Consider the following 17,887-nt stretch of genomic DNA (forward strand, 5'->3'; position numbering starts at 1 on the left):
GGGAATCACCAGAGGCCTCACGATACGATATCATCCCGATAATTACGTCACAATACGATATTATTGCAGCTTTAAACGTATTGAAATATTCTGCGATATTATTACCTTTTTCCCCAATTCCAAATGATGTCCCCAAAAGGAAATGTCAACATCTATTTAATCTAAAAGATAAATTTCTCTGTTTGTTCATCTCACTTCAATTTTGTTGCTGCAAATGGGATAATCAAGCAGACAGACCGACCAACACATATAGAATAATAGATCCATACTTTGCATCTGTGTATCGATACAGTATTACCACGGAAAATATTACAATACTATGCTGTATCGATTCTCCCCCCTCCCCTAGACTAAAGGCTGTGACCCACCAAGTTGGCTCCTGTCTCTAAAACAAGTTCCTCCGAACACACCGAAGAGACGCCGACTGGAGCGTACGTTCTGCACGTGCACGATACGCAATATGTCTCCATAGCAGCAGGTGGCGCTAATCTGTGTTGTCGCCCAATAAATGAAAACTGTAAATGTGGGAGCATCTCTGTAGACCTATAAACACAGAGCACACTGTGGTCGGTCCTTGTTCCCATCAGAGAGAGGTGATAGTGGAGAAGGATCGTCATTACTCGCTGAACGGAAGAGAATACCACGGCAAGTAATAAGATACTGCCGTTGGCAGCTCCGGTTTTCTCGTGCAACGATTGGCTATTCAAGGGCTAGCACTCCACCAATCAGATTGGTCATTGAGTCCGGCTGCCCACTGGCCGATTCAACAAGTCAGGTCGGCCGACTCGACTTCTTGAAATCGGCCCAAATTAAAGCCGACGGCACAGAACACACCGAACAGACTCGAGTCACCGACCTCACCAGCCGGCTGATAATCAGGTTGGTTTGCGTCAGGGCCTTAAAGCCCTAAATAATGATCTGATTCTCGTCCCTACCTGTCTGAGGGACTTTCGGTCCTCCCCAGTTTCCTGTATCAGGTACAGACCGGACAAGCGGGGACTTCACCCGTTTCTGCTGGTTTGGGTACAGATAAACCACTTTCTGGTGGTGTAGAGATGGATCAGGTCGGTCCTGTTGGTGTTTTTGAGACAGATATGTGAATGGAATCGCTGCAGATTGATCCGACTCAACTCTGGCTCCATGAAGACTTAGTTCCTGTTTCAGCGTTGAGGAATCGGTTCTCTCCTCTCTGACGTTCGAGCCTCGGTGTTCAGGACTCTGTCGGGACGGCCAGCGGTTCCGGTCAACGCTGACCGCTGTCGGATTAGAGATTTGTGAGTTTGCTTGTTGGAAAACAGGTTCCTGGTTGAGCTGAAGTCCAGAAGAAAAAAACCTGCTTGGAGGTTTGACTCCGATGTTCTGCACTCCGGCTCTTTCCGGGTTCAGGTCGACCCAGCCGGTTGCGGCAGATTTTGGTTCAGATGCCGGTGACGAGCTGGACTTTGTGTATTTGGGTGTCATGTGTTTGGTATCAGCTGGGATGTAGTTGTGTAGTTCTGCGCTGTACGGAGGTGGATGAAGCCAAGGGGTTTGAAAGCGATGGTTCTGACTGTGAGGCGGGACTCTCCCCGGCTGCCGGCGCCGCCGGCTGGTGGACCTGGTTAGTCGGGATGTTGAAAGCATTTCCAGAAACCTGATGCAAACAGTCTTCGTCAGGGAGGTCATCTGCTGGATCTGCTGCAGAATAAAACCAGATTTTAACATGCCGTCGTTCAATATAAACTGAATTTGCATCGTTGATAACCCTGACTGACTACGTTTACTTGCACATAATATTCTGGTCCATGACTAATGACTGAACAGGATGGGTTACCCTTACACACCAACCCAAGGCCCACCATTGGCCTGTATTAAGACAATGTGGTGCTCCTTGGCACTATACCTCAATGCATTGTGAAATTAGTGTTCATAAATGAGTAGGTCTTTCAACAATTTCAAGTTAAGGACCCCCTTGAAAACGAGATGCTACATCCCAAGGGGTTATTCCTAATAAAAGAATTTCCACAAGTGAATAATAATATCAATTTATGGAAAATATTGGTACAGCTTGTGTCATGTGGTGCCCCCCACTGGTTGTGAATGGTTGGTGCCCCTGGATACAGGCCCAAGTGCCCTTATGGATAATCCGATCAGTCGGCTCCCGTCTCTCAAAAGAGTTCCTCAGAACACACCGAAGAGACGCCGACTGGAGCGTACGTTCTCCATAACAGCAGGTGGCGCTAATCTGTATATTCACAAAAATTAAAACCGGAAATGAGGGAACATCTCTCTAGACCTATAAACACAGAGAGGGGCGATAGTATTCAGGAAGGATCGTAGGGCTGGGCGATAGAGAAAAATCAAAAAATATTTTTGACCAAATACCTCGATATCGATACCTGAAACCATATTGTAGTGTTGACCATCGGTGCTTTCACAAAATATTTAAAGAATGAGATTTTAGACAATAATAATCAGTAATGTGGATATAATGACTAAGTGGGTAAAGGCCAATAACAGAAGAGTTACAACAGTCTGGCAAGTTCAGAACATTACATCACTTTACTGTAATGCAGCCTTTAGAACCAGAAAAAACACTTATGCCATGTTACGATATTCAAAATCTAAGAAGATATCAGTCTCATATCACGATATTGATATATCGATATATTGTCCAGCTCTAAAGGATCGTTGTTGTCATTACTCGCTGAACGGAAGGAAATACAACGGCTAGTAATAAGAAGACGCTGGCGTTGGCAGCTCCAGTTTTCTCGTGCACAGATTGGCTAGTCAAGGGCTAGCACTCCACCAATCAGATTGGTCATTGAGTCCGACTGCCCACTGGCCGCTCCAACAAGTCAAATCGGCCCAAATTAAAGCCAACGGCACGAAACGCACCGAACAGACTCGAGTCACTGACCTCGCCAGACGGCTGATAATGAGGTTGGTGTGTCTGGGCCTTTACCTGTTCAATGGAAGCCAGTTAAAAGTACTCACTGGAACCTTTGAGGTGCTTGAAGACTTTGACTGATCCGAGTCCCGGCGTCTCCGATCTGAAGACTCGGTCAACAGACAGTCTGTTTACGCCGCTGAGCGGATAGAAGCATCGCACCGTCAACCTGGGCAAGAATCACACATTTCTTTATCAGGAGTCTCACATTAGAGCGTTCCTTTAAGTCAAGTTTAGTTTTAGGTAGTGCCCGAGTCTCTGCCTCTGACAGACAATCAGGCACTACCAGTTTAGGAAGTGTTCACAAGGGTTTTCCTCACTTGAACTGAGAATCTCTGGAGATTAAGTTCAGTCCGTCTGAAATCAGCTGTCTGTCGTAGATGATCTCGTTCTCATAAACCACGTACGACTCCCCGACCTGCGAAACATCTTCAGTTACAAAACTTTACTACAACTTTAAGAATGTACACATCGGACTATCTGCAGCCATCTTGCTTGCTTGGTCCTCTCTTCTCACTTTCAAAAAGATAACTTCTGATTAATCTGGGACCCTAAAGTATTCAGTTTCCCCAAACATCAGCAAATATTAACATTTGACCTGTAACCTGTGAATATTTGGGGTTTTAAAACTTAATTTGAAAGATTTCATGCCCTATTTTACCGATCTAAGCACACAGCGTGAAGCGCCTGGCGCAGCTGTGTTTAGGGCGTGTACGAAACCACTTTCGGAAAAAAAAGGGTCCTTGCACCGGGCGCATGATTCAAAAAGGGTTGTACTTAGTGTCTTCATTAATCATAGGTGTGTTTAAAGAGAGTAGTAGTTGTTTAAATGTCCTTCTCTGTAGTTTTATCTAGTTAAATCTAACGTGAGCATCCTGGGCTACCTTGGCGAACATGTTTTCAGTGTTTTTGGGTCTCACCAGAGCTCTGGTCCCGCAGGAGTCCAAGTTGAACTCAAACAGGACTCTGGATTCGTCCGTCTGTTTGGGCTTGCAGTTGGGGTCCAACAGAGTGGTTCTGTCGGGCTGCACCGAGGGCCTGGTGGAGGTGGGCGTGGTCACCACCGTCACGGTCCCGTCGGCTGAACACACTGACACCAGGAGACACCAGTTAGGGCGGGACACACACAGAGAGGGGGGGGTATGGGGAGGGACATGTCAGGCTCCAGCCTGGAAATTGTCAATCTCAAAAGGTAAAGGTACTTTATTGTCACATACATGTAGCGAAATTCATTCTCTGCATTTAACCCAGCCCTCAAGGGAGCAGTGGGCAGCCAATCACAGCGCCTGGGGACCAACTTCAGATCTCAGTCAGTGCCTTGCTCAAGGGCACTGACTGGAGAACCTATTACATGTTTTTGATGGTGGGGGAAACCGGAGCACCCGGAGGAAACCCACGCAAACATGGGGGAGAACATGCAAACTCCACACAGAAATGCCCGGAACCACTTGGATTCAAACCCAGAACCTTCTTGCTGTAAGGCCACAGTTCTAACCACTGGGCCAGACTGCAGACTTCATGCACATTAATATTCTGAGAGTATATTCTGTTTTGATATTCAGAATAAGGCCTTTTTCATGTCGGTATAATTAAATGTAATTAATTTGGTTTTAAAAGCATTCTTTAGACATTTTACAGCTCATTCAGAATCTGCATCTCGATCAGAGTTTTTAATGCCGTTTGTGACAGTTTACACCGCTACTTTTAAACATTATCAAAGACTTGGATATTTCTTTTTGATGATAATGTTTTGGGCTTTTTGTGGCCTTTATTTTGAGAGGACATCTTGAAGACAGGAAAGGGGGTAAAGATAAGGATGAAATGCAGCAAAGGGTTGCGGGTCGGACTTGAATCCGGGCCGCTGCGGAAAGGACTGAGCCTTGGTATATGGGGCGCAAATTCTTGATAATCTAAACTGAACGTGAAGAGGGATCTCTTATCCTGGCTAAAGGCAGGTAAAGCTGGATCTAAAGTGAACGTGGTTACCTATCATGTCCTCGGTCTTGAAGAGGCAGCGTTTGGAGGTGGATGTCTGGACCTCCAACGTTTTGGAGTCTCTCAGAAGAAGCCGAAATGTTCCGTAAAAGTTTGACAATGTGAGACCCTGTAAATGAAACAGAGGACCGAAATCAAATGGGTTCATGTTTACAAATATATAAACAGTCTAATGGACTGAAATTACTGAAACTAAAGATTCAGCTGGGATCAAGTAGTCTCAGGATAGTAGATTAACACTTTCAGATGCATGCTTTGATTAAATTAAGACAAAGACGGACTCCCCGTTTCCTGGCACGCAATAGTGCCTTCTAAAACATCTTCCTGAGTTAATTAACCCAACTCCACGAGTAGCCTAATTAGCAGGAAACTGGGAGAAAATCTTGAGATTTGGATCATTTGAACACATTCCCCCGATGCATCGTGGACTCTTACATCGTAGGTGTATCCGACAGAGAACGCCGGGACTTCCAGCGTGGTCCTGAAGGCGTCGCTGTGAAGGTGGTACCCTCTTTGGGCGGACATTTGTGACGTCAGAGGCTCTTGGCCAACGCCCACCTCCCAGACACTCTCTGCTCGCGACGGTATGACCACGCTGAAGGTGATTCCTCCGCTTGAACACTGAGCCGTAATCTCTGGGGGAACTGCAGAGGAGAAACAAAAAGGGCCACAATGATGCATGCATACACAGACTGCTTTTAACAATTCTCTACAATAAACACACTTCTTAACCCCCCTGACCACAGGGGGCAGCAGAGAGAAATGAGTGACTGAGAGGGTGGAGGGGGTGGGGAGGCAGGTGTGGTGGTTGAAGGAGCAGGGGAGGTGGTCAGGTTGTTGTAAATAGTGTCATAGGCGCAGATTTATTTTTTCGTCCGTGGGTGCTCACAGGTGCACCCCTTTAAAAAAATCTGTAGTTTGCATTTCAGAACCTTAGGACATGGACAGCGTCCGATGCGAACACATGCGCCTATTAATTCAGTAATAAAGCCGTAAAGTAGGCTTTCAACTCAGGACAGCGCCACTTCTCACAAATACAGATAGGATTGGAGATGAAAAGTTTAACTGGCACGTAACCACGAGCAGCTTCGTGGGAAATTAAGAATCAATGACACCAACATAACCAATCACACTATGACGGTTTCTAACTTCTTTCTGCAACATGACTTTGTGTAAACATCAAGTGGCGTGTTATCTGTAGGGGTGGGAATCACCAGAGGTCTCACAAGATATCGTCACGATACTGCGATTTTAAACATATCGCTATATTCTGCTATTTATCGCAATTTTAAATGATGTCCACAAAAGGAAATTTTGTCAACCTCTGTTTTATCTAAAATGATACTTTTGTTTCTTCATCTCACACTGCAAAATCAGATTGTTAAGCTGACAGGCTGACCAACACACATAATGATAGATCCATATTATAGAGTGTGGTCTAGACCTACTCTCTGTAAAGTGTCTCGAGATAACCGGTTATGATTTGATACTATAAATAAAATTGAATCCATACTTTGAGTCTGCATCGATACAGTATTACCACGGAAAATATCGCGATACTACGCTGTATTGATGTTAACCCCCCGCCCCCAGTTATCTGTAAGCATTTTGAGTGGTCCGCGAGTATGTCTATGCTACAGCGGACGGTTGGGTTTAGACAAAGAAGAAACCAACAGTTGAGTTTAGGAAACGTGACACGCGGGACCTGATCCCAGGTCGCCTGGATGAAAGTCCTGTTCGACCCATCCCCCCCCACCAACCTCCCTATGAGGATGTTTGGCCTTTCATACTACTCACTACGGCGTCAATTCACACGCAATCGCAAGGTAATGTAAATCAATGGAGGCCAAACAGCCTTGATAAACACGCTAAAAAGCAAGTATGCGTCTCGATAACATGCCAATAATGGTGTACGAATTGGCATGTCATACATACACCACTTCATGACATCTGCTTTCAATCAGTGTGGTTTCTGGAGGATCAGCAGTGTGGATACTGAAGGATCAGCAGTGTGGATACTGAAGGATCAGCAGTGTGGTTTCTGAAGGATCAGCAGTGTGGTTTCTGAAGGATCAGCAGTGTGGATACTGAAGGATCAGCAGTGTGGATACTGAAGGATCAGCAGTGTGGATACTGGAGGATCAGCAGTGTGGATACTGGAGGATCAGCAGTGTGGATACTGAAGGATCAGCAGTGTGGATACTGAAGGATCAGCAGTGTGGATACTGAAGGATCAGCAGTGTGGATACTGAAGGATCAGCAGTGTGGATACTGAAGGATCAGCAGTGTGGATACTGAAGGATCAGCAGTGTGGTTTCTGAAGGATCAGCAGTGTGGATACTGGAGGATCAGCAGTGTGGATACTGAAGGATCAGCAGTGTGGATACTGAAGGATCAGCAGTGTGGATACTGAAGGATCAGCAGTGTGGATACTGAAGGATCAGCAGTGTGGATACTGAAGGATCAGCAGTGTGGATACTGAAGGATCAGCAGTGTGGTTTCTGAAGGATCAGCAGTGTGGATACTGAAGGATCAGCAGTGTGGATACTGAAGGATCAGCAGTGTGGTTTCTGAAGGATCAGCAGTGTGGTTTCTGAAGGATCAGCAGTGTGGATACTGAAGGATCAGCAGTGTGGTTTCTGAAGGATCAGCAGTGTGGTTTCTGAAGGATCAGCAGTGTGGATACTGAAGGATCAGCAGTGTGGTTTCTGAAGGATCAGCAGTGTGGTTTCTGAAGGATCAGCAGTGTGGATACTGAAGGATCAGCAGTGTGGATACTGAAGGATCAGCAGTGTGGTTTCTGAAGACCTGTTAAAGACCAGATTGCAGCAAAGAGCAGAACAGACGTACTTACACTTGTTCAATGCTTGTGCTGTGATGGACGTGAGGTGGTAGTATGAGGCTTTCTGAGGCATGATGGTAAGTGTGAAGTTTACATCGATGGCGTACTGCACCACACCTTGACCCAGGTACTGTTGGAGAGAAATATGAAATAAAATAAAATGAGTAGTGCTTTGGGGAATTACTGGAAATGTTGGGACTTTATAAATTATAGAGTGTGGTCTAGAACTACTCTCTGTAAAAGGTTCTCGAGATAACTCGTTAGGATTTGATACTATAAATACAATTTAATGTTAACAAAAGGTGACGTGAAAACCTGCAGACTCCCGATTGGTCCTGAACAAACCGCCATTTTTAAATAGTTTAGCCAGCTGTGTTTTTTTGCTGCCTCCAGCTTCTTTTTAAACTAAATTTGTCTCCTGGCAAACAGCCACAAACGCCGAAAATCAGAAACACAGCTTCCACGTTCTGTGTGCGTGTCGGGTTAGGTCACGGCAGTTTCCTGTGGCGTCGCTTCCAGTAGAGTAGGTACTATGTAATGGAAAAACACCATTATACATTTGGAACAAACATTGGGAATCAAAGGGGTAGGTGAGTTCATATCTGACAGGACTGAAAAATGTTGGGAACCACTAAACTAGACCGCAGCCAGCCCAAACCCAAGCAAAGATGGGCTGAACTCCAGGCCAGGAACAGGCTAACTCCTGGTTAATGCTAAGCTAAACTGTTTGTGTGGAAGCCCTCACCACCCAGCGGACTACAGCGTCCTCGAAGGGCAGGCGCAGTTCGTAGGCCCGGCTGCCGTTGGCGTGAAAGACAGGACTGATGATGTTGCTCTGTGACATCATCAGCTGGTTACTGTTGATTTGGACATCCTCCAACGTGACATCAGCAGGGATGTTTCCCAGGTAGACGCTGAACGACCGGCCATCACTTACAGTCTCTACGGGAAGAAACCAGAGTCAGGAGGGAACAGACACAGAGACAGAGATAGGACATCTCGATTCCATTTTCTTTATTTTCAGAGCCCACTAGATGGCGCTCTTGGTTTTAAGAGAAAGGCCTTAGGCATTGCAAGTCAGTGTATTCTCAACCCTCTGTTGAACACAGAGCGCCATCTAGTGGGCTCCGAAAATAAAGAAAATGCTTCACGAAGCTTCATTTGGCCATCTCTAGTAAACTGGGGGACTTACTGTCGAGGTGGAAGGTAAACTGGGAGACGTACTTTCGAGGTGGAAGGTAAACTGGGAGGCTTACTGTCGAGGTGGAAGGTAAACTGGGAGACGTACTGTCGAGGGTAGAAGGTAAACTGGGAGGCTTACTGTCGAGGGTAGAAGGTAAACTGGGAGGCTTACTGTCGAGGTAGAAGGTAAACTGGGAGGCTTACTGTCGAGGTAGAAGGTAAACTGGGAGGCTTACTGTCGAGGGTAGAAGGTAAACTGAGAGGCTTACTGTCGAGGGTAGAAGGTAAACTGGGAGACGTACTGTCTAGGGTAGAAGGTAAACTGGGAGACTTACTGTCGAGGTGGAAGGTAAACTGGGAGGCTTACTGTCGAGGGTAGAAGGTAAACTGGGAGGCTTACTGTCGAGGGTAGAAGGTAAACTGGGAGGCTTACTGTCGAGGGTAGAAGGTAAACTGGGAGGCTTACTGTCGAGGTAGAAGGTAAACTGGGAGGCTTACTGTCGAGGTAGAAGGTAAACTGGGAGGCTTACTGTCGAGGGTAGAAGGTAAACTGGGAGGCTTACTGTCGAGGGTAGAAGGTAAACTGGGAGACGTACTGTCTAGGGTAGAAGGTAAACTGGGAGACTTACTGTCGAGGGTAGAAGGTAAACTGGGAGACTTACTGTCGAGGGAGGAAGGTAAACTGGGAGACTTACTGTCGAGGGAGGAAGGTAAACTGGGAGACTTACTGTCGAGGGAGGAAGGTAAACTGGGAGACTTACTGTCGAGGGAGGAAGGTAAACTGGGAGACTTACTGTCGAGGGAGGAAGGTAAACTGGGAGACTTACTGTCGAGGGAGGAAGGTAAACTGGGAGACTTACTGTCGAGGGAGGAAGGTAAACTGGGAGACGTACTGTCGAGGTGGAAGGTAAACTGGGAGACGTACTGTCGAGGTGGAAGGTAAACTGGGAGACGTACGGTCGAGGTGGAAGGTAAACTGGGAGACGTACGGTCGAGGTGGAAGGTAAACTGGGAGACGTACGGTCGAGGTGGAAGGTAAACTGGGAGACTTACTGTCGAGGTGGAAGGTAAACTGGGAGACTTACTGTCGAGGTGGAAGGTAAACTGGGAGGCTTACTGTCGAGGGTAGAAGGTAAACTGGGAGACGTACTGTCTAGGGTAGAAGGTAAACTGGGAGACGTACTGTCGAGGTAGAAGGTAAACTGGGAGACGTACTGTCAAGGGAGGAAGGTAAACTGGGAGGCTTACTGTCGAGGTAGAAGGTAAACTGGGAGACGTACTGTCGAGGTGGAAGGTAAACTGGGAGACGTACTGTCGAGGTGGAAGGTAAACTGGGAGACGTACTGTCGAGGTGGAAGGTAAACTGGGAGACTTACTGTCGACGTGGAAGGTAAACTGGGAGACTAATGGTTGAGACTTACTGTCGACGTGGAAGGTAAACTGGGAGACTAATGGTTGAGGTGCAAGGTAAACTGGGAGACGTATTGTCGAGGTGGAAGGTAAACTGGGAGACTTACTGTCGACGTGGAAGGGTTTACGGCAGAGCAGTGGCGTGTCGAGAACTCTGAGCATTCGGTGTCTTGTGTCGATGCTGCCTCCGTCTTCATACAGCAAAGAGAAGACGTGTTCGTAAAGCAGGAAGATCACAAACGTCTCCTTGTACATATTGTTCACCACCGAACTCTGCAGAGAGAAAGAAACTGATGTTTATTTTCATTGTCAAATAATCTGCAGATTATTTTCTTCTTTTCAGTTATTTAAATGTCAGAAAGGGGTGAAAAAGCAACAGCACTTGGAAAAACAAACATTCATAAAGAACAATTAAAAAGGAACTAAGGGCTGGGTATCACCAATGATTTCCTGATTGAATTACATGGAAACTTCAGGTCCAATCCCAGTTTATCTTTAAAAAAAGAAACACTCAGTGGCCGGTTAGCCCAGTTGGTAGAGTGGGCGCACATGTGCAGAGGGTTGTTCCTCGACGCAGAAGGTCCAGGGTTTGAATTCGACCTGTGATGGTTTTCCTGCATGTCATCCACCCTCTCTCTCCCCCCTTTCATATCTCAGCTTTCCTCTCTAATAAAAAAAAAGGCAGAAATGCCCAAAACTCATTTTCAGAGAACTTCTGCTGTAAATTTTCCAAACAAGAAGCAACCCTTAGATATTTTATAATGCACCACGTTAACATTAAGAACTAAACCCCAAAAAGTTAGTTGAAAGGACTTTTTACATCTCCATCCATGGTGAAAAGACCGGTATTAAAAGATCCATTAAATGGATTTTATTCATCAATATCAAGTCACTAAAACTCCTACCCATTTTAACTGGCGTAGAGCTGCAACTAGTGAATTGTTTCTGGACGAGTTGTCTATAAAATGTCAGAAAATGGTGTAAAATGTGGATCATTGTTTCCCAAAGCCCAAGATGACGTCCTAAAATGTCTTGTTTTGTCCAAAATCCAAAGATATTCAGATAAATACGATAATACCTCCATATTTTAAAGGCTGAAAACAGCATTATCTAACAAAAAAATAAAGATGAATCGCTTATCAACATTGTTTGCAATTGTTTTTCTATTAATTAGTCAACTAATAAATTAGTCGACTAATCGTTGCAGTTCTGCTGACGTCATCTGCTTGAACAGGACATCAGTCCTTGTTGGCACGTATTTGTTGCTCAGAATGAAATTATTTGTGTTTTGGAAACCTTGTCCCCGTGGACGGACCGACTGTACCTTCCTGTAGCCGCCCTCCGCCCCGAAAGGAACTCCGATCTGGACCAAAGGGCCTCGTTGGACCAGACTGAATCCTCTGGTTGTGGCGGTGTGTTCGTCCAGAAGAACCCCCTCCACCCCCAGACTGAGACTTCGGCTTTCAAACACTGCTCCCTCGTCGACCAGCGGGGTCACGACCCACGGAACGTCCCACAGCAGCCAGGCGCCGTCGAAAGATCCTGAATCTGAGAATCGACAGAATCTGTCAGCGCCGTTTACCATCAGTAGGGCTGCTCGATTATAGAAAAAACAAATTATAACCATAATTTATTGAAGTTAAAAAGCAGAAGAATCTGCCCATCCTGTACAGAAGAACCTACTATTCCTATCCAGAAGAACCTACTATTCCTGTCCAGAAGAACCTACTATCCCTGTCCAGAAGAACCTACTATCTCTGTCCAGAAGAACCTACTATCTCTGTCCAGAAGAACCTACTATCTCTGTCCAGAAGAACCTACTATCTCTGTCCAGAAGAACCTACTATCTCTGTCCAGAAGAACCTGCCCTTCCTGTCCAGAAGAATCTGCCCTTCCTGTCCAGAAGAATCTGCCCTTCCTGTCCAGAAGAATCTGCCCTTCCTGTCCAGAATAACTTACTGACTGTGCAGGCCATGGACATGTCGATCATCATCACCGTCAGCTTCTTTTTAATGAACAGAGAAACCCGGACAACCTCCACAGGGACACCCTCCACCTGACCATAAAACAGAAGATTTAATTTATAAAGTAACAGACTCTCACTAACATTTAGTCTGATTTCTGGCCTACATGGCGACCCACCGTAGTCAGCTCGGCATGCGGCTGTTTATACTGCGAGCGGAGCACCACCCTCTGGGCGCCCACCATCAGGCTGTAGCCCCACTGTTGGGCTTCACTGATGGACATGGAAGAAACCTGTCCGTCACTCTGCAGGAACATCAGCTGCCACACAGAACTCGCCGTCCTCTGCGCCTGAATGCCACAACAACAGACAAAACTGAAGTGGTTTGAAAAGAGAGACAGGACCAAGGACATTAATGTTCAGTTCAGACCAAAGATTCTGGATGAGATGAGTTAAACTTGCAGCTGCTTGCAAAAGGGGTGTAATAATAATAATACATTTATATAGCACTTTTCATGAAACCCAAGGACACTTTACAGAATTACAGTGGCTATACTAAGGGAAGTTGTAGGCTGTTGTAAACAAGTGGTGTTTCAGGAGTTTTTTTTTTTTTTAAATGTCCAAGGATGTTAGCCTAGAAATCTAGACCACCCTAGCAGCAGCAAATGTAATTTGCAGCCACCGTCGTCTAGCAACTCTCCGTTGGCTTGCGAGCTGGAAAAACCAAACTCTGGTCAGGCCAATCACATCGTGTATAGAGTCGGTGGGCGGGGCTTATGGCAGCTGCTGCTGGAGAACAGTGGTCTTTGGAATCGGCTTTGGCCGCAACTCTGGAGTTCAGCTGTCGTCATTCTTACAAAATTAAGACGTGTTCGCAGTTTAAACTAGTCTACCAGCTAGTGTTGCTCTGATTGGTTGTAGTGCTATCCTATAGCGTGCAGTGGGAATCTGAAAGACAACCGTTTATCCCGCCCCTCGGATTGAGCCCTGACCAATGGGGAGTTCCCAGACCCAACATCTGGATGTGGGGCTGGCTGGTCAGGCTACAGGGATGTAGCATTTTGAATATCTGTAGGGATGAAGGCTCCATCTCCAAAAACAGTCTTGTGGTAAGGATACATGTATTCATTGATCCACCATCCAATATCATCAAAGCAAATTTAAATATTGATACATATGTGAAAGATGCACTTTTATTTTATATTTTCCACTTTATATTTATTCTTTTATTAAAAAGAAGTTAGTTTTTAACGTAAATGTTTGGAAGAGCTTAATAACCCTGTCAAATCATGTTTTAGTAGTTTTTTGACTGGAAATAAAATGTAACTGTTAAATGGGCATAATCAAAAGGCCCCTGAATCTAAATGGTATGATGACAGTGACTTAACTCTCCTGGCTGAGGACCTCAGATGCAGATCATAGGTGTTAGTTTGTGTGTTTTACCTGAGAGAAGGCAGCATACCACATCTCTCCGCTGTCCCCCCGCTGACCTCCACACGAAGACTCTCTGTCCACGTTCACCTATCCACATCAGGAAACATGGACAACTTTTCTCACTTTACACCGACGTTCATTTTATGATCTAGGGCAGTGAAAATATAGCACTCAGTATTAGGGCTGGGTTCCGATTAATACTTTTTAGGCACCGACCGAATTGCCTCTGAAGTATCAAAAAATGTCTCATCATTCAATACCTAATCAGTAAATCTCATCAATGTCAGTGAGCCAATCAGCATGCTTCTACCAAGATCTAATCATGTCTGTGATAGGCTGTGTAACATTACATGTCGTAGAGACACGCAGAAAAAAAACTTTTACACACTAAGACCCCGTTTACACAAAGGGAAGACGCAGATTTGTTCCTGCAGTTAGGCCTTTCATTTACACGAAAACCCCGTTTTTAAAATCACAGAAAACGATTTCTAAAAACTCCGGCCAAAGTGGAGATTTTGGAAATCTTCGTTTGCACCTAAACTGAGACAAACGGAGGTTTAGGCAACCGAGAGAGAGAAGAGGAAGTGATTGGTTGCTGTTGTTGCTATTGTCGGGTTTCTGATTGGCTAACGTGGGCTTGAGCTTCTCGTTACACCGCCACCTACAGGTCTGGCGTTCTCTTGACTGCATGTTTACACAGGGACATGTCAACGAACACTTTTCTGAAAACCGAGAGGTTGAAATGTCCGTTTATGAAAATAGCCGGCCACGTGTAAACGTAGCAAGAGACCGGGATCACGTGGTCGGAGCTGAGAAATAAATTAAAAGATTTGTGTGGTAATGTGTAAGGTTGTAATTTCTTTGTTTTATAAAATTGGAATTGAAAAAGGCATCATTTAGGGACCCGGTATCAAAGCCATGGTATTGGTATTGGTACTGGCATCAACATTTTTTTAACAATACCCAGTTGCAATAAATGTAAATCGCAACACAAATCCAATCTGCACCCATGTAGCGGGATCAGATCTTCCCAGCTGGGCGAGTCTTGAGACGGTTCACTCAGCTTTCAGGCAGTTTAGACACTAGATCTATTTTCAGAAACTTGTAGCAGACCTCCATGTAGTCCTCCTCGCAGATGATCTCTCTGTGAGTCCAGGTGAGACCAGAACAGACGGCAGAAACCGGCCAGCTGATCCACTTTCCCCCAGCGTCGTTCACGATCACATTAAAGCTGAAGGTGAACACCTCGTCGTTCTGAAACAACCAAAGTCAGTCCGGACTCAACAAGAATAACACAGTCAAGTTACATGACAGGGGATCAGCGTCATGAGAGAGCAATGTTTATCCTGGAAATGTTCTTGTGTTGATCCAGACTACCGATCAGCAGAGACTTGGCTGTAAACTCGTGGTAATAAAGCCAATGCACCCACGTTTGAGAATTAAACGTTTTGTCAGGTGACCGTGCCCTGGCTTGTGTAGCGGTGGAGGTACCTGGTTGTGTCAGGTGATCGTGCCCTGGCTTGTGTAGCGGTGGAGGTACCTGGTTGTGTCAGGTGACCGTGCCCTGGCTTGTGTAGCGGTGGAGGTACCTGGTTGTGTCAGGTGATCGTGCCCTTGCTTGTGTAGCGGTGGAGGTACCTGGTTGTGTCAGGTGATCGTGCCCTGGCTTGTGTAGCGGTGGAGGTACCTGGTTGTGTCAGGTGATCGTGCCCTTGCTTGTGTAGCGGTGGAGGTACCTGGTTGTGTCAGGTGATCGTGCCCTTGCTTGTGTAGCGGTGGAGGTACCTGGTTGTGTCAGGTGATCGTGCCCTGGCTTGTGTAGCGGTGGAGGTACCTGGTTTGGGGTGAAGCACGAGTAGTATGAAGCTCTGAAGGTGGTGAAGCCGTCCATCCTGAAGGTGCTGATGGTGTAACCGCAGCGCGAAGCCAGTGGCTCGCTGAGAGGGTGGACGCCATTTCCATCTACAGACAGACAGCGTTTACAGGACAGGTGGACACATACTGTAGCTGTAGATTAGATACATTTAGAAGACTAAGGCTCTATCTGCACCACTAGGTTTTGGTTTTTAACCATTTGAGTTTTGAGCCAAAGGTGGACAGGTAGACAGACAGGTAGACAGACGGGGGGACAGGGGGCAGGTCAACAGGTAGCGGGGGGACAGAGACAGGTGGACAGGTAGACAGACAGGTAGACAGACGGGGGGACAGGGGGCAGGTATACAGACAGGTGGACAGGCAGACAGACAGGTGGACAGCACTGAAACTAATTAGGTTAAAGCAGAACTGACCTCTGGCTTCGAAGCGAGGCATCTGCGGCGAGCGAACATGGATCCAGAGGTACCGATCCCGACACTCCCACTCAACGACAGATTCCTCTAAACCTGACGACACAAAATCTACATTCACAGGGTCAAAGGTTACCCACAGACATCCACAGGGTCAAAGGTCACCCACAGGGTCAAAAGGTCACCCACAGACATCCACAGGGTCAAAGGTCACCCACAGACATCCACAGGGTCAAAGGTCACCCACAGACATCCACAGGGTCAAAAGGTAACCCACAGGGTCAAGGGTCACCCACAGACATTCAGATGGTCAAAAGGTCACCCACAAACAAAGTTAGACTTTGTGAAGAAAATGGAACAAAGATAATATTCAGATTTCTTATTAAAACCTCCAGTTAAGACCCAAAAAGACTAGAAACCCACCCAGCAAAAAAGTTAAAAAAATAAAGTGTTGAAACCATCCCCCCCCACCGTAAATCCTAATCCTACTTGTTAAAAGCTTTTTAAAAACAATCAAAAAGCTTTGAAAAATGCCAAAAACAGCATCAGAAAAATATGTAAATCCACCAGTCGAGAGGGTTTACCTTCAGCTGAAGATTTCTCCGTGAACTGGCAGCAGATGAACAGTCTGGAGAGAAATGTAGTCAGATTACTTTAGAGCTGCAAAGATGAACGATTAGTTATCAACTATTCTCATAATATATTCATCACGGTGAGTTATTTATGTAAAAACTGGGTAAAGTCTCAGAAAAACATTGTTTCTATTAAGTAGAACCATTTGAGTTCTGTCTGTGTGTGTTTAACTATATTCGTGGGGTCCAAAAACCTGAAGTCCAGTATACTTGTGGGGCCAAAATGCTGGACCCAACAAGTTGAAAGGGCTGTTTGAGGGTTAAGACTTGGTTTTAGGATTAGAATTAGGTTATGGTGAGGTTAGGCATTTAGTGGTGATGGTTAAGGTAAGGGGCTAGGGAATGCATTATGTCAACGATGGGTCCCCACAAAGATAGTGCCACAAACCTGTGTGTGTGTGTGTGTGTGTGTGTGTGTGTGTGTGTGTGTGTGTGTGTGTGTGTGTGTCTGTGTGTGTGTGTGTCTGTGTGTGTGTGTGTGTGTCTGTGTGTGTGTGTGTGTGTGTGTGTGTGTGTCTGTGTGTGTGTGTGTGTCTTAAATAGAAAAGTTTGAGTTGAAGTAAAAACAAGCAACAAAAATCTATAAAGAAAGGTCCCAACAGGTTAAACCAGGTAATCTAGTGTGATGTCATCTTGTTAAAGGTGAACACGTTCTAGTGTCTTCCCTCCTCTGGGACAGACACTGAATATCTCAGTGTTGTGGACTAAACAAAGACATTTGAAGACATCATCTGTGACTTCTTGGGAAACACTGATCTACATTTTAGAGACAGAACTACTCATCCATTCATCCATTCATCCAAACATTAATCCTCTGTGATAATAATCATTTACCCGAAGAAGAGTGCAGCCGTTCCCATGTTGAAGCTGCAGAAAGTGTGTCTCAGTCTCTGCTGGGTCTCTTCTGCATCAGGTGAGCTGATCACCTGGTTGTCATGGTGACAGCACAGTCACAGCTGAGGCTTGTTAAGTCTGATTACACCTGGAGGCCTCGTCCTCCTCCTTCTTCTTCTTCTCCTTCTTCTCCCTTTAGGTTTTAGGGCAGTTTGGCATCACTGCCTCCAGCTGGTATTACCTGTCACTTCTTCTCGTCCAGTCATTAAACCTCTCCATGTGTGTGTGTGTGTGTGTGTGTGTGTGTGTGTGTGTGTGTGTGTGTGTGTGTGTGTGTGTGTGTGTGTGTGTGTGTGTGTGTGTGTGTGTGTGTGTGTGTGT

General features: G+C 45.8%; 2 protein-coding genes across 4 annotated transcripts in view; one reads left to right on the plus strand and one right to left on the minus strand.

Annotated features, from left to right (window-relative positions):
- Positions 1-17,887, plus strand: part of brf1b (BRF1 general transcription factor IIIB subunit b) — a 41,419-nt gene that overhangs the window by 3,783 nt on the left and 19,749 nt on the right. The gene's annotated exons all lie outside the window — the stretch shown is intronic.
- Positions 1,387-17,628, minus strand: LOC114573059 (uncharacterized). Of its 3 annotated transcripts, none has more exons than XM_028604959.1 (18): positions 17,507-17,628; positions 16,625-16,668; positions 16,044-16,136; positions 15,590-15,717; positions 14,869-15,009; positions 13,765-13,842; positions 12,501-12,671; positions 12,318-12,414; positions 11,683-11,906; positions 10,466-10,631; positions 8,512-8,708; positions 7,779-7,896; positions 5,360-5,568; positions 4,916-5,033; positions 3,850-4,019; positions 3,250-3,347; positions 2,977-3,098; positions 1,387-1,677 (listed from the first exon to the last, which is right to left on the minus strand). In XM_028604959.1, exons 1-18 carry the CDS (start codon positions 17,530-17,532, stop codon positions 1,472-1,474), a joined length of 2,406 nt encoding a protein of 801 aa, XP_028460760.1. In that variant the 5' UTR covers positions 17,533-17,628; the 3' UTR covers positions 1,387-1,471. The 3 variants fall into 3 exon arrangements, with proteins under 3 accessions (XP_028460760.1, XP_028460759.1, XP_028460758.1); XM_028604958.1 differs by having other exon boundaries at positions 1,387-1,674; positions 16,044-16,151; positions 17,507-17,627; XM_028604957.1 differs by having other exon boundaries at positions 16,044-16,151; positions 17,507-17,627.

This window comes from Perca flavescens, chromosome 18 (assembly GCF_004354835.1).
Source record: "Perca flavescens isolate YP-PL-M2 chromosome 18, PFLA_1.0, whole genome shotgun sequence".
Taxonomy (NCBI): Eukaryota; Metazoa; Chordata; class Actinopteri; order Perciformes; family Percidae; genus Perca; species Perca flavescens.